General features: G+C 43.0%; 1 protein-coding gene across 3 annotated transcripts in view; it reads left to right on the top strand.

The window, feature by feature from the left end:
• LOC144799793 (uncharacterized) overlaps positions 1-13,746 on the top strand; it is a 436,537-nt gene that overhangs the window by 217,718 nt on the left and 205,073 nt on the right. For all 3 annotated transcript variants that reach the window (XM_078671345.1, XM_078671344.1, XM_078671346.1), the window contains one exon: positions 3,057-3,284. In XM_078671345.1, coding sequence (XP_078527471.1) covers positions 3,057-3,284 — 228 coding nt within the window. The remainder of the gene's footprint in view (positions 1-3,056; positions 3,285-13,746) is intronic.

The raw sequence follows: 13,746 nt of genomic DNA, 5'->3' as shown, positions 1-13,746 counted from the left end.
TGGGGAAACGTGTTTTGGACCCCCCTTTTTTTCTCGGCCCCCGCTTGACGAATCACCGTGAAACTTTCAGGATAGGAGCGGACCAGAGCTGGCCAAAAGTTTCGGAAATTTCCCGAAGGTTCGTCAACCGGCGCCAAAAACTACCTACTGGTGACAGACAGTAGGTGATATATATATATAGATATAGCTATACCTCTCTGAAGAGATCTAAGCAGGCTGAAACAAATTTGGGGTTGCTCGAGTTCCTCGCTGGAGGTGATTTGGTCTGGCAGTTCAGGCAGGACTGTTCTTCTAGCAGCAAGACCAAAGACTGATTTTCATAGGGCAGTTCTGTATCTAAAATGGCATAGTAGGCCAAAAATGAAGGACTACAATTAGACTGCACAATTGCTGGTGGCTGAGATTAATTTAAGTATTCCTTAAATAACTTTGTTGATTGTTATTCTTATTACACAGGTCACATCACAAAATTAAAGACTGGTTGTAAAACGTTGATGCACAATTGGTGACCACATTATGTGGCCATTTTTGTTGTTGCTCATGAGAATGTAAAACCCTTAAGACATTGAAGTATAAATGGACATTTATCCATAAAATAAATGTCGGAACATGCCAGCTGCAACGTATAGTTTACAGTGAAAAACAACATAAATATAGATAATACCAATAAAATGCAGAAAAACAAATATTGATACATACAGATTAAAATGTCCAAATCATAAAACAGGAAAGACTCTTTATTAGGTAGCTAGTCCTAGATTTTCAAAGGTTTGCATGGGATTGTTGTCACTTTCTTTGATACAGATCCAACACAAAATCTGTTTCAGTATTTACAAAGCCATGTAAATGTTTTGAATTGCTTTGTTAAAAAAAAGCAATGCAACACAGTGCTTTACACTGCATCAGTTCACGCCAGGGAGGCATTCTAGAGTTGACACATGGACGTTTCCATACATTCACCAATGGATTTTGATGCAAACCAATATTTACAAAGCGTTGTAGACATGGTTTTGCTCTAAAATGGTGCACCTGCCTGAGGCTGGTGAAACAAGAGAAATTTTAATAATTTTGTGCAGGAACATTACCCTTCCTGCACAAACACAATCCTGCTAGAAAGAAGGGGGACCCTGTCATATAGATGTGCTTTGCCTTCACCCCGTGTTAAGTTAGCATGAGCTTATTAGGAGTTTAAACACCATTTTACCTTTCTGCTGCTTCTGCACACGACACATAATTGTTACTTTAGCTTTGAGCCTAGTATAATGTTTTCCTTCACACAAGAATAATATGTTGTTGCTCTGATAGCAGCTTCGCTTGGTGTGCTGTGTCTGTACAGTGAGTGCTGAAACCTTCAAGGATATCTCAACACAGTAGTTGTTATGAGGTCTGATCTTCTCACGTTCCTAGACATAACATACATGCAGCTGCGGCCAAATTCTGGCTTTAGGCACGTTTTATATTGCTTTGCACAAGAGCACACTTGATGGTGTTTCGCATGCAGAGAGCAGGTTAAAGATGATGTGATCCCTTGCCACTAGGATCTGAGATATGGGCCCGCCCTGCTAAAACCCAAAGAGACCTTCTTAGATATAATATAATATACTAGCTAGGGAGGGTGATAATTAGGTGTTGTTTAGCCTTCTTCGGTTTAGCATTTAAACATGCTTTCACCTTTTGTATTCTATGGACTAGTAACTATGCTGATTACTTTGTTACTTATAATATGTTTGCTTGTATTATCTAAGATACTGTGTTTGAGAACATTGTATTAGAAAATAAACATTTCAAATGTGCACGCGTCCTCATTTACTCCTTTTTCTGGATTGAAATGATTGTATAATGAAAGAGTGTTCATGTGTTCCACGTTACCTGAGGTGTACTAAGTCCATGTTCTGGTTTGTCTAAACATTGGGAGTTTGTAATAACCAATGAGACACTGTAGCTAGTCTGGTAGGGGATTTCGGGTTCTAAGGTGAGTGTTGGCACACCCTAATTTACTGAGGTTCCAAGTCTCTGTGAACAGTTCTGTAGGAGAGCAGAATCCCTGCGACAACCCCCAATAGTTTGATAGGCAGGTGATCGGGGAAAATATATAATACCAAATCAGAAAAAATACCTGCCTATAATATAAATATTTATAGGCAGGTACTTTTTCTGATTTGGTGCAAAAACTATCCTGACCATAACGTAGGCCCCATTGCGTTATGGTTCCAGGGTGCCTGTGGTTGCGCTAGTCAGCCCAAAATGTGGCAGCATGTGGATAAAGCAGAACTGTGCCACTTATTTTCTCTGCTTTCTCCTTATTATGCAAACGCTTGTGTGAAATGTTTTTATATACAGCCCCCAAAGTGAAAGAGTGTGCACAGATGTATGTATTGATGACCACACTTTGTAAGGTACGCTGTGTTTCTGTCAAATGTATCATTATCTCAAATGCTTCAGACTTTTCTTGCACACATCTATTAGGCAAAATCTACACATTCTAAGGTAATATCGATAAATACTTGAACCTGGGTTTTGGTTTAACCATGCCGCATATAGTGAGGTAATACCTTCCTTGGGAACCACCCTTCTTGAAATTATCTTTAATATCATCCCATTTATTTAATATACTTGTGTAGCTATATGCCAACAGGCTTCAAAGGAGATCCACTATACTAACATAGTAAATGCAAACAAGAAGTCACAGCTTTGAGATCTGTGAGTGTAAGGATTCTTTACTCCCTTTAGGCTCCCTACCATTGATTCTTTGCTTCATTGATCATAAGCAGAGATTGAGGAAGCTTACAACATTTACATTTCTATGGTTTAGTTGTTTTGAAAAGGCATGGAAATATGTGTATTTGGTTTCGTAAGCATGCCTTTTTAAATGACTATCCCTTTTACATTGTCAGGTGCAATGATATGTAGTTATCTGATCACTGAAATCACAGTTGCCTTTTTTTGCAAAATCAATAACTGCTGGCTACTTAAAAAGTTTATTTTCTGGTATCATCTGATAAGTCATTAAACAAAGTATAATCAACAGTTATTCTGATTCTTTGCAAACATTTCAGGTGCCCACCCCAGAGATCCGAGCTCACAGTCTCTACTTTGACCTTTCTGCGTATGGTGTGGGTATTTCCGCCAGTAGCAAGGAGTCGTTGAATACACAACAACCTGCAATGAAGTCCGGATTCCACCTCAAAATCTATGGCACGTTCCGAAATCGATACATGGCCTTGGCCTGTCCAACATCAGATTCCAAAGTCGTCAGATTCCTTCGTCACACAACTAACTCCTTAGTAAGTATTACAAATGTACTCAAACTGTGCAAGCCTACACTGCATAATGAGTCAATACCATGGGCTGTTCACATAATAATAGTTCGGAGCTATGTTTTACCTCACAAAATTCCAGAGGTAAACACTGCGTTCACGCCACACAACCGACTCTAGTGAGTGTTGCCAAGAGAATTGGACACTATGGCTGTGGTGAGTGATGCTTCTTAGGATTGTGTAACAATTGGCACAACAACTCAGTGCATGCTTTATGTGCTGATTCATGTAATGTGGACTATGGAAGAAAGAGGATAGCATTGTACAACTGGAGCATTGACTTTGGGACAGGGGTGTGAGATTTCCTCGCGCTCATGTCTCGATGTTATGGTTCAAGTGTGATGGACATACCATGACTGGCACACGGGTTGTGGTGTTTTGAAAACATGGGGAAGATATATGTAGAGGGTGAAGGGTTGGTAGATTCATTTGTGTGCTGTTGAGTCTTCATGTGCTTCCGGACAAGAATAAAGTTATGATTCTAATTCTTACCACAATGTGGATCATTGTGTCTTCTCAACACAATCTCACCATCGTCGCCAGTGTTGAGAAGACACAAAGATCCACATTGAGGTAAGAATTTGAATCATACCTTTATTGGCATTGACTTTGTCAACTCTAAGGCCAGGGGTCACAAAGACAGTGCCAGGAGTCACAAGGGGGGAAGCTAGGGATCGCAGCTGTTTGAGTTGTGTGGCTACTCCCTCAACTAATACCCCAATTACTTGTATGCAGTGGCTACTGGTTGGGAATGATGGCGGGGGAAGGGAGGAGGAGTGGAGGTTTAGGGAAAAAAGGCCTAACATTAGCACCGCCGATCGCTAGCTGCTGCCTCTCCTCCTCCGACACAGGAACAGGAAGCAGCCAGCCTCACAAAATCCCCTGATCAATCACAGCGCTGCTAAGGCAGTGTTGTTATTGGTCTGAGCACCACAATTAAGAACATCTGGTCAGCTAAATAAGAGGAAAAGAATTTGATAGCAGAGTCATTGATACTGAGGATCTTTAGGCACCATAGTAATGTGGGTTGATCAGTAGTGCAAAGGCTGCTGAATGATCTAAAAATACATGGATAAATGAAAGGTGGCTGTGGTTAGCATAGCTGATAAAGTTAGATATGTGTGTGAGGACTATTGAAGTGAATCACCCAGAAACCAGATACGAGGGGGGTGTAAGCAAGCTGTTTTATAGAGGACAGGGAGTAATGTGGTTAAAAACAAGGTTTTGCAATATTTTGGAGATGTGCTTGTGCTCTCTCTTCTAAACATTGTAAAATTGGCTAATGCCGAAATGACAGATTTAATTGACTTGTAGCCCCCTAGTAAAGTGCTGCTACGTGTACCCAGGGCCTGCAAATCAAATGCTACTCGTGAGCCTGCAGCACTGATTGTGCCACCCACTTAAGTAGTCCTTCAAACTTGACTCAGGCCTGCTATTGCAGCCTTTGTGTGCAGTTTTAAACTGCCATTTCAACCTGGCAAATATAACCTGGCCTCATAAAACGGAAGGACCAGCACGAAAATGACATTATGCCAATAGAGGCCGAAGGTATGTAGGAATGACGTTGACAGCTCGATTTATGGGGATGGGTTGGCACCACATAACGTAACATGAGCTTTGTAGAACTGTATGTTGAGGTATTATGTTTTAAAAAAAAGCCCAGCTGAGTGTATTGATTAGAACTGTTTGGGAAGGTGGAACGAACAGAGAGTGGGCAAGTGACATAATTAATGAATAACGTGATGTTCCATTCATCGGGCGAGGTTCAAAATGTGTAGGTGAATTAGTAAATGTTTATCCAGTGGAGAAGAAGCTTGTTTGGGCACTTTGTTGATAGCGTGTAGTTACGCTAGTAGAGGGAAAACGTTTATTGAGTGGGGACTGTAATAGTAAGGCATGAACAGTGAGATGTTATACTGATCACACTGAATACATGAATCTAGAATATAGAATTTAATTTTGGTGTTGTTTAATTTGTAGTGAACCCCTGAGGAAGGACTATGATATGTCCGAAATGCATTTGGAATGACACTTTCTACAGAGGATGATAAATGTGTTGTTCCTGCTTCAGAAAAAGGCCTGGAATGGCATATCTGCTGCTTTAGAATTAAACAAATATATTCAGTCTCTCATTTGACCTGATGAAATGAGACAAAGAAATTGCGAAATGCATGAAATAAAACTTTATTGAATGTGGATAATTCAGTAGAATTGTTTGTATTTACTTAAAGCTATGCGTCCGGGAGAAGGAGTGTTACTTCAACCCTAATTGCGTTAAAATAAACCTTTTGCCAGGCCCAAAACTCAGTTTTTAGGATATATGTCACCCCTAGGTAGGCCCTAAACCACCCACAGGGCAGGGTGCAATGTATTTAAAAATTAGGAGAGTGTAGCAGGGTGGTGGTAAAGGAGGCGTCCCAGAGTACCAGGTGGGTCGCTGACTCTACCTCCCCTCCTTCCCCTCAGGCGGACTGGTCCAGCTATCCGCTGCTTCCCAACACCGAAGAAAGGGAGGAGGGCGCCTTTAACTGGGCGTACGATGACGAAGACGAGACCACGCCCCCACATGACGACAGAGGGTCCGGAATTGTCAAGAGTCTGGAAGTCCTCTACTCGGGGTGCGGCGTCACCCGGGAGGAAGAGGAGCGGAGCAAGGAGGTCGGGAGTGAAAGCGGAGGAGACGAGGAGCTGAAAAAGGAGAGCGAAGAGAGCGAAGAAGACAGAAGAGAAGTCCGCGGAGGCGTGCAAGGAGGCCAACGACCCAGTGAACCGCCGTTCCACACTCCCGAGGGAGGAGTGTGGCTTTCACAGGTATGGCGGCGTTTGGCAGGCTGGGTCGGGTGAAGGGGAGGAGGTCCTCTTGTTTGAGTATTGTAGATTTGTAAATAACCCTTCCATATCTTTCCCGCGCCATCCAACCCTCCCCTCCCCTCACACTCGTGCCTCACAATCCCCGAGCACTGTTTATATTTAGCACTGGTGTCCCCATTAACCCCTGATCTCCTCGTGGGCAAGGTGTAGACTGATAGCGAAACTGACGGCCTCCCTCTGTTGGTTTTCTTTCCGGGGCTGAGCAACGCTGGTAACCAGAAGTCGCGGATCGGCGAAGAGGGCTAGAACATCCAGGCTGAGAAAAAGAGCTGCTGCAATAACGGACCGGGCGGAGTTTGCGAGGGAGAGACTGACCTCCCATAGCCGTAAAGCACTTCTAAAAATAACACCTTCACTAACCAGACAAAGCCTCCAGTCTATCCCTAACCCCACGCTACAGAGAGGTATTTTAAGTTTTACATGTCCTGATAGTGAAAAGCTCTTAAATAAATGTTTTGCTATTGTGAGGTCTACCTTTCACATAGGATAACATTGGTGTTACATTATTACTTTTAATAAGCTGTAGCTGTAGCTTCCAATTGGGAACAGGTAAACACTCAGTTCATGTTTGGTACCTGTGGAATTGTAATGAAAAATTCTCTTTTATGGTAAAGTTGGATTTTCAATTACAATTTTGAAAATTGCACTTTTAGAAAGTTGGTATTTTCCTGCCTTAGCCATTTAGTACTTGCACCCTGTCTCTGGGTGCAGTTGGCAGTTGGACTTTGTGTACACAAGAGAGAGCTTGGTGTGCCTGGATGGGCTATCACTGGTACTGGCACGATTGTACATTTTTACAATTTACAATTTTTACACGATGAGAGGGTGGAGTTATACACAGCTCCACTGACACCACTGACACCTACATAGGCTGTGTCCTGTCTTCACACAAAGGATTGCATATCCCCTGTAGTTAGTCTGGAGCCAGGGCAAGGGAGGCACGAAACCTGTGCACTTCAAAGGGAAACCTCTAGAATCTTTCACCACTTCAAAGAAGGCACCAGTTATAAATATTAGACATAAGACAAAGACTCCTTAGTACGCTCCTGGATATGTGGATAGTACAGAAAAAGGGCTATGGTGCAGCTTTGGTGCCAGAAGGACTGCCACTCTTTTGCCCAGCTACTCTGCTGCCTGCTGCTCTGCTTGCTTAGAAGGAAGGCTGGACCTGCACCCTTCATCCCAGGCTGAAGTGACTACAAGGGTCAGTCAGCTGGCGTCCTGTTCTCAGCTACCGGGACATAATAAGCTCCGAAGGCTCCCGGCAATAGCCCAGCTGATCTGCTGCCTGTATCTGCTGCTTGGACCTGCAGCTGGACCTGCTTGAGACCTGATGGCTTCTCCTGGAGTGCGTTCCTGACCCCCAAATGGTGCCCCTCAGGTCCTGGACCCTTGCTGTGGCTCAGTCGAGCTCCACTGACGTTTTTGGGGTTTTCGTAAATGCGAATTGGCCTGTTTGTAGGAAGACCATGCTGCCCACACCAACCGCCAACACAAAGTCCCGGGAAACCAACTCTTCAAACTACACTATTGACCTCCATGGTGATTGCTAACACAGCGCTCCAGCCATAACTGTCTGTGATGCTGACAGGCTCTTCATCCAACTATAGGCCCATTTCCCTGCTGCCCTTCTTCTCAAAGGTCCTGGAGAAGTATGTTAACTCAGTGCTAACAGACTATATAGAATGTAACCATGTGCTTCATGACAGCCAGTCTGGCTTTAGAACCACTGTAAGCACAAAAACAGCCCTATTGGAGGTTTTGGAAACTATTAAAACTCAGATGGACAAAGGGGGCAGCGTGGTACTGATACTGTTGGATTAATCCGCAGCCTTTGACACCGAGCCCCATGACCGGCTCCTGCACAGGTTAGCGGAATGTGGTGTAGGGGGCACAGTGTACAATGGGTTTGCTTCTTTCCTTACAGAGCGGCAGCAGGAATTTTGGTCTCCGCCCTTTTGTTCACTTGTGACAGGGGTGCGAGTTTTCATGGAATGGAGATAAATAAATGTTTAACGGAGGTCTTTTCTCGGATGCAACTTAACCAACTCAAGTGTAATCCAGAAAAATTTGAAATCATCTTTTTCGGCTGCCCCTCATGTACTGACTGGAATTTATTGTTTCCCTGTGACATGTCCCCTCCTTCGGCTCCAGTCAGCACGGTAAAAAACTTGGGAGTCAAGTTGGACACTAGTCTAGCGATGAAGTCCTAAATTCAAACTGTCGCTGGTACCTGCTTTGGCTTGATAAAAATGGTAAAAAACGTTCTTCTCCTTCTCCCGATGGAAGATAAGATCGTAGTACACGCCTTAATTACATCAAGGTTGGACTACGTAAATATCCTGTCAGTAGGGCTGCCTGAACATTTGCTCAATCGGCTGCAGGTTGTCCAGAACGCTGCTGCTGGAGCTATACTTATGGTAAGTCCCAGAACGCGCATGTCGCCCCACCTGCAGGCGTTGCACTGGCCCCCCGTGAGAAAGAGGATCCAGTTTAAGGCCTTAGTGCTCTCTTATCGTGCCTTCTATGATACGGGTGCAGTCTACCTGAGAAGTAGGATCCAACGCTATCAGCCTCAACGGGTCATAAGATCGTCCTGACAATCCCTCATGGTGATCCCTAAGATTATGAGATCTCGATTAGGAGGAAGGTCGTTTCAGGCTCAAGCTGCTCGCCTGTGGAACGAACTGCCCCTTAATCTCAGATTGACTCAGGACCTGTTGTTTTTTAGAAAACAACTTAAAACTTGGCTGCTCCAACAATAACATTATGGCTTTCAGGGCGGGGCTCTTTCTGTTACGGTTTTTGAGATTAGCGCCAGGACACTCTCTGTGAGGAGCTGCACTCTTTATAAATACACAATTCCATTTAATTTCATTCACTCTACAGCAACAACCATTTATGACATCCGGCCGGCCCTTCGTGCTTTTTTGTCGATGCTTTCCCTGCTCCTCATCGCACCTACTAACTCAAACTAAACTCTAAGCGCTGGACTAAGAAGGTAACTTTTAAGTGGGATTAACCTGGTCCCTGTATCTCACCCGTGCTTCATCTTGGTTGGCCTGTACGTGTGGTTTTCTCCTGGTCTCTCACGAACAGATCGCTGTGAGTGGTCTTTGTGCTTTTGGGTGCAGTTTTCACCTGAACATTTAAAATTGTATATCTCCAGTTCAACTGATTGGACTTTTGGCATTTTGGTGTCAAAGTATTCATTACGTTATACTCTATTTTTCTAAATTGGTGTAGGATTTTTCTTGTGTTGTGTTTTCACTTTATGACTATTTAAAGTACTGCAAAACCACTTTACACATTGCCTCTAAGTTAAGCCTGACTGCAATTTGCCAAGCTACCAGAGTGGTGAGCACAGGTTAATTTGTGGTTTGCTTCTGACTTCACCTTTACAGGGATTGTGGTAGCTGCTTGAATAGGGTTTCACCCCTCTCAACCAGTAACTCAATTTATTACAGTGGTGGCAGAATTACAACAGATTTATTGACAAGATAGTTAATGAAAATTAATATTGGAAAGATGAGAGCAAGATGTTTGAGGGTCAGATGCAGTGATAAGATGGTCAGATGGAGCACATAAAGGGATATCGTACTTGAGTATTGGCATATGATCTGTGTGTCATGCAATAATGTCAGAAATTTTAATAGAATGAAGCTGTGAGAATGTAGATATAGGAGTGTAGAGAGGAGCAGTGAGGATTTTTTCAAGGGTTTGTCTAATACGCACCAACAATATCAACCTGATTATCAAGGAAGACCATTTAGAAATGGTTGTGCTGTTGGGCTTGTGGGCTTGTGGTCAGCATTCAACATGATAAACCATAACATTTTACATGACAGGCCGTACTGGAGGCTGGTGTTAAATGAAAAGGAAACAAATGGTTCCAGATATTTGTAGCAAATAGTCTACCACAATTAGATCACCCTGGATTGTGGAGTAGTTCAGTGTTCTCGGATCTCACTATACCTGTTTAATACAGCAGTCCTCCATCGACTGTTGACAATCAATCATTTGAGTATTTCTCCTCTTTTCCCCTCACCATCTGTTGTGTGGCTGATTTAGATGACAATAAGGTCACAATTGTAGGTATCTGGAATTAAAGGGCGTGGAATGTTTGCATCAGTCTTTCTGGTGGTTAAATATATGTACGTTTATGTGACTTTTCATCTGGGTCACTGCCTTATGTTGTTTTAGTTACAGGGTAATTTACAGCCCGTTGCTGTTTGCGATTGTAAAATACAAAGGTGTCAATAATGTTTTCACTGAGAATTTGATGTGTTTTGTGTCTGGTTCACATAAAAGGTGGAAAACATGAGAATTCAACCACGCTGACTTTTTTGTACTGTTTTATGTGAGTTAATACACCAATGCCTAGATTTAAACAACCAAACACAAAGTGAAGCAAAGTAGTGTATGGTATTTACTTTCCAGTGGAAAAAATGTTTTGCTGTAGACACATACTTTTCTCAGCAAACAATCAGCTTCTTAATTTCTAACATGATAGAGCACAGCACACAAATTTGATGCACTGTGCTATACAAGCGATAAAACACAGCACAGGACAATGGCCTACATGTATGTAGCTTTTTCTCTTCACAAAGAGCCCGATTCGCAGAATCAGGCAGTTGTGACAGGAAAAAGCCTTTTTCTATATAATAACCCCTATTTTGCAATTCAGTAATCTATTACCAAATCGCCAAATAGGTTAGCGATTCAGTATTAGGAAGGGGTCTTTTAAGGACGTTCCTTTCTAATAGCAAATCACAGTGGTATGTATGAATGTTTTGCAACTGAAAAGTGGTTGCAAAACATTCACTTTTACCAGCAAATTCAATTTGGTGGTAACCCATTTGCAAACGGTAAAGGGCACCCAAAGGACCACTTCCCCTTTGCGATTTTAGATTCAACAAACGGAAAAGCAGCCGGGCTATGAGAGACTGCACTACCTACGTCAGTCATGTGATGTAAGGATATTGCCCACAACAAATGATAAGCTGTTTCTTGATCAAAAATCAAAACATGCACAGAATGTAGATGAGAGGCAATATCAATTATTAACCCCTCCCATGCTCATGACTAGCTCAGCTCGTCATGAGCCACGGTTCCCTTGTGCTCATGACGAGCTGAGCTCGTCATAACGGTTAGAACGCTCACACGCGGGGCTAATTCCCCTGCTGTGCGAGCGTGCTACAGAAACAGGTGTGGCCGTGACGAGCTCAGCTCGGCATGAGCACACGACCTCTGTGGCTCATGACGAGCTGAGCTCGTCACGAGCACAGGGGCGCTCTGCGCGCCCCCCCTCCCCCAGCACAGCGGGGGAATCAGCCCCGCAGTCAAGGGGTTAACAAGTAAAGCAATGTAACATGTACAAATTTGAAAAACAATTGGTAGTCGTTGGTTGAGGTCTTTGTGTATCTTTATTTCAAATAAGCCTGGTATGTGCTTTGTTGGAGACAGGTGAATGTATGCAAAAATGCTTTTTAAGAGCATGCAGTAGTCCCTTGTAAAATTAAAGACAACTTATCACTTTTCTTTTTTAAATGTATCCTGTTTTCCGTTGCTTTATTTAAAACCAAAAAGACATGGTGGTCTGCAGTCCCCATCAGGCCACAATCCCTGTGTTTTTAGCAATTCCCAATGGGTCACAAATTCCGACCTACATCATGAATACTAATGAGGGAGATCAATTGCGACCCACTGGAAATCGCAAACAGTGTAAAACACAATGTTGTACATAGTGTTTGTGATTTCCTAATAGCGAATCGCAAAAATTTCCTATTAGGAAATCGCAAAGGGAAATGTTAGTACATGTGGCCCCATATCTATTATAATTAGCCTCTTGCTGCTGTCATCCCCTACACTGTCACTATAGCAAGGCAGCTGTGCCAATGCACACTCTCCCCCCATTGTGCAAAGATAAGTGTGTGCTGTGTAGCTCAAGCAAGGGATTCGAACAGGAAGCATACACTCTCAGTTAAATAAATTCCACACAGTGGGAGTATGCTGTTCATAGCAGCACATGTGCATTGTGCTGTTCTTTTGAGAAACTAGCACATTTCTGTTTCTTTACACCTGCTTTAAGTTGCCATTAATTTATGATTGAAAGCTGGGTGTGACTTTTTTTGATTGGGGTTTGCTTCAAAACCTATTGGTCTTTAATATAATCCGCTCTGGGGCATCGTGTTTTCTCTGAGAAAAGGACACTTTTCCAAGGCAAAAACAGTGTTTGCTTTGGAAAGTAAATACAATGTGTAACTGTGGGTCACTTACATGGCTCTGCACTTGCAAGTAGTTTGGTAAATCTATTCAGTGGCGGCTGCTGCGCCATTAAAGTGATGAGGCAATAGAGGGGGAAGTGCATGTCAGTAAATGTAAATAATAGTGCTTACCTGCCATCTGCAGCCTTGATGCTCTTCTGTGCCTCTGCTCCCCTACTCCCGGTATTCCACAGTCTCCTCTATACCAATTCAGATGTTTCTCTCATGCTGGTATTACCCTGCATGAAAGCAGCGCTGGGATTGGTCGGAGCAGCCTGGTTCGCCGCTCACTACGAGACTATGTGCCTGTGCCTATTTTCCACTGGCTGTATAGCAGAGCTCAGGTGGAGAGATCTAAGCGCGCATAACGGCTTGGCCGTCCTGTGACCGCTGGCCGAACCATCATGCCCACTTGCAGCAGTATCACCATTCCTACTTCTTCCTGCAGCTGCCTGGTGTCGACTTGTCGTCAGAATGGATGGCCCTGCCCCACCCTGCCCTCGGCTCAGCTGAAGTAAGCAAGGGAAAATAAAGTGATAATAACCTGTGTTAATATCATTTTTTAATGTTCTAACTGCTGCAAGAGCAGATGTTCCTACGCCTTACCAGAAGAGCTACCACTGAATCTATTCCACCTTTTGAGTCTGTTTTACCTCAAGGGCTCAGACGTTAATAGTCCAATTAATATTTGCACCAACCCCAGGCATCTTAGCGCCAGCCTTACTGAAAGCTGACTTACTAAAGAAGCGTCCAATCACTGCATCAAGTCTACTTTTAATAAACCTGTGCGTTTATCAACAGTAACCAAGTGCGGCTTACATGAGGAAAATGAATGAATGAATGAAAACGTCTGTGTAATGTTGATTTGTCACGTCTTTAATGTATTGAAGAGACCTGCTTTGTCAAACGGTATGCTCGTTTAATTTCCTCTGCTGCTTCCTGCTAATTTTAGATGCAATTGTCTGGGGTCATTATTCAGCAGGAATCCAATATTCAATATGAGAATCATTATCACAGCAAGTAACCCGCATGGTTCCCTGGATACCAGCAGGTCCATCATTTGAGAATAAATGTGATCATTGTGGTATTAAACTGATGCCAGAAAAAACGGCTCACTCAAATTGTACACAGATGCACACTGCCAAGCACCATAAAAACTGCGAGGTTATTGATCAGATAACATTTAGCAACCTCCATGTTATCTTGCACCAATAAAAACTCATGAAGTATGTATTTTTTTTAAATAAATCATTTGTTTCTGAATTCAGATAAACAACGGACGAGCTTTAATG

This window comes from Lissotriton helveticus, chromosome 12, assembly GCF_964261635.1.
Source record: "Lissotriton helveticus chromosome 12, aLisHel1.1, whole genome shotgun sequence".
Taxonomy (NCBI): domain Eukaryota; kingdom Metazoa; phylum Chordata; class Amphibia; order Caudata; family Salamandridae; genus Lissotriton; species Lissotriton helveticus.
This window is presented reverse-complemented; position numbering and strand designations above follow the sequence as displayed.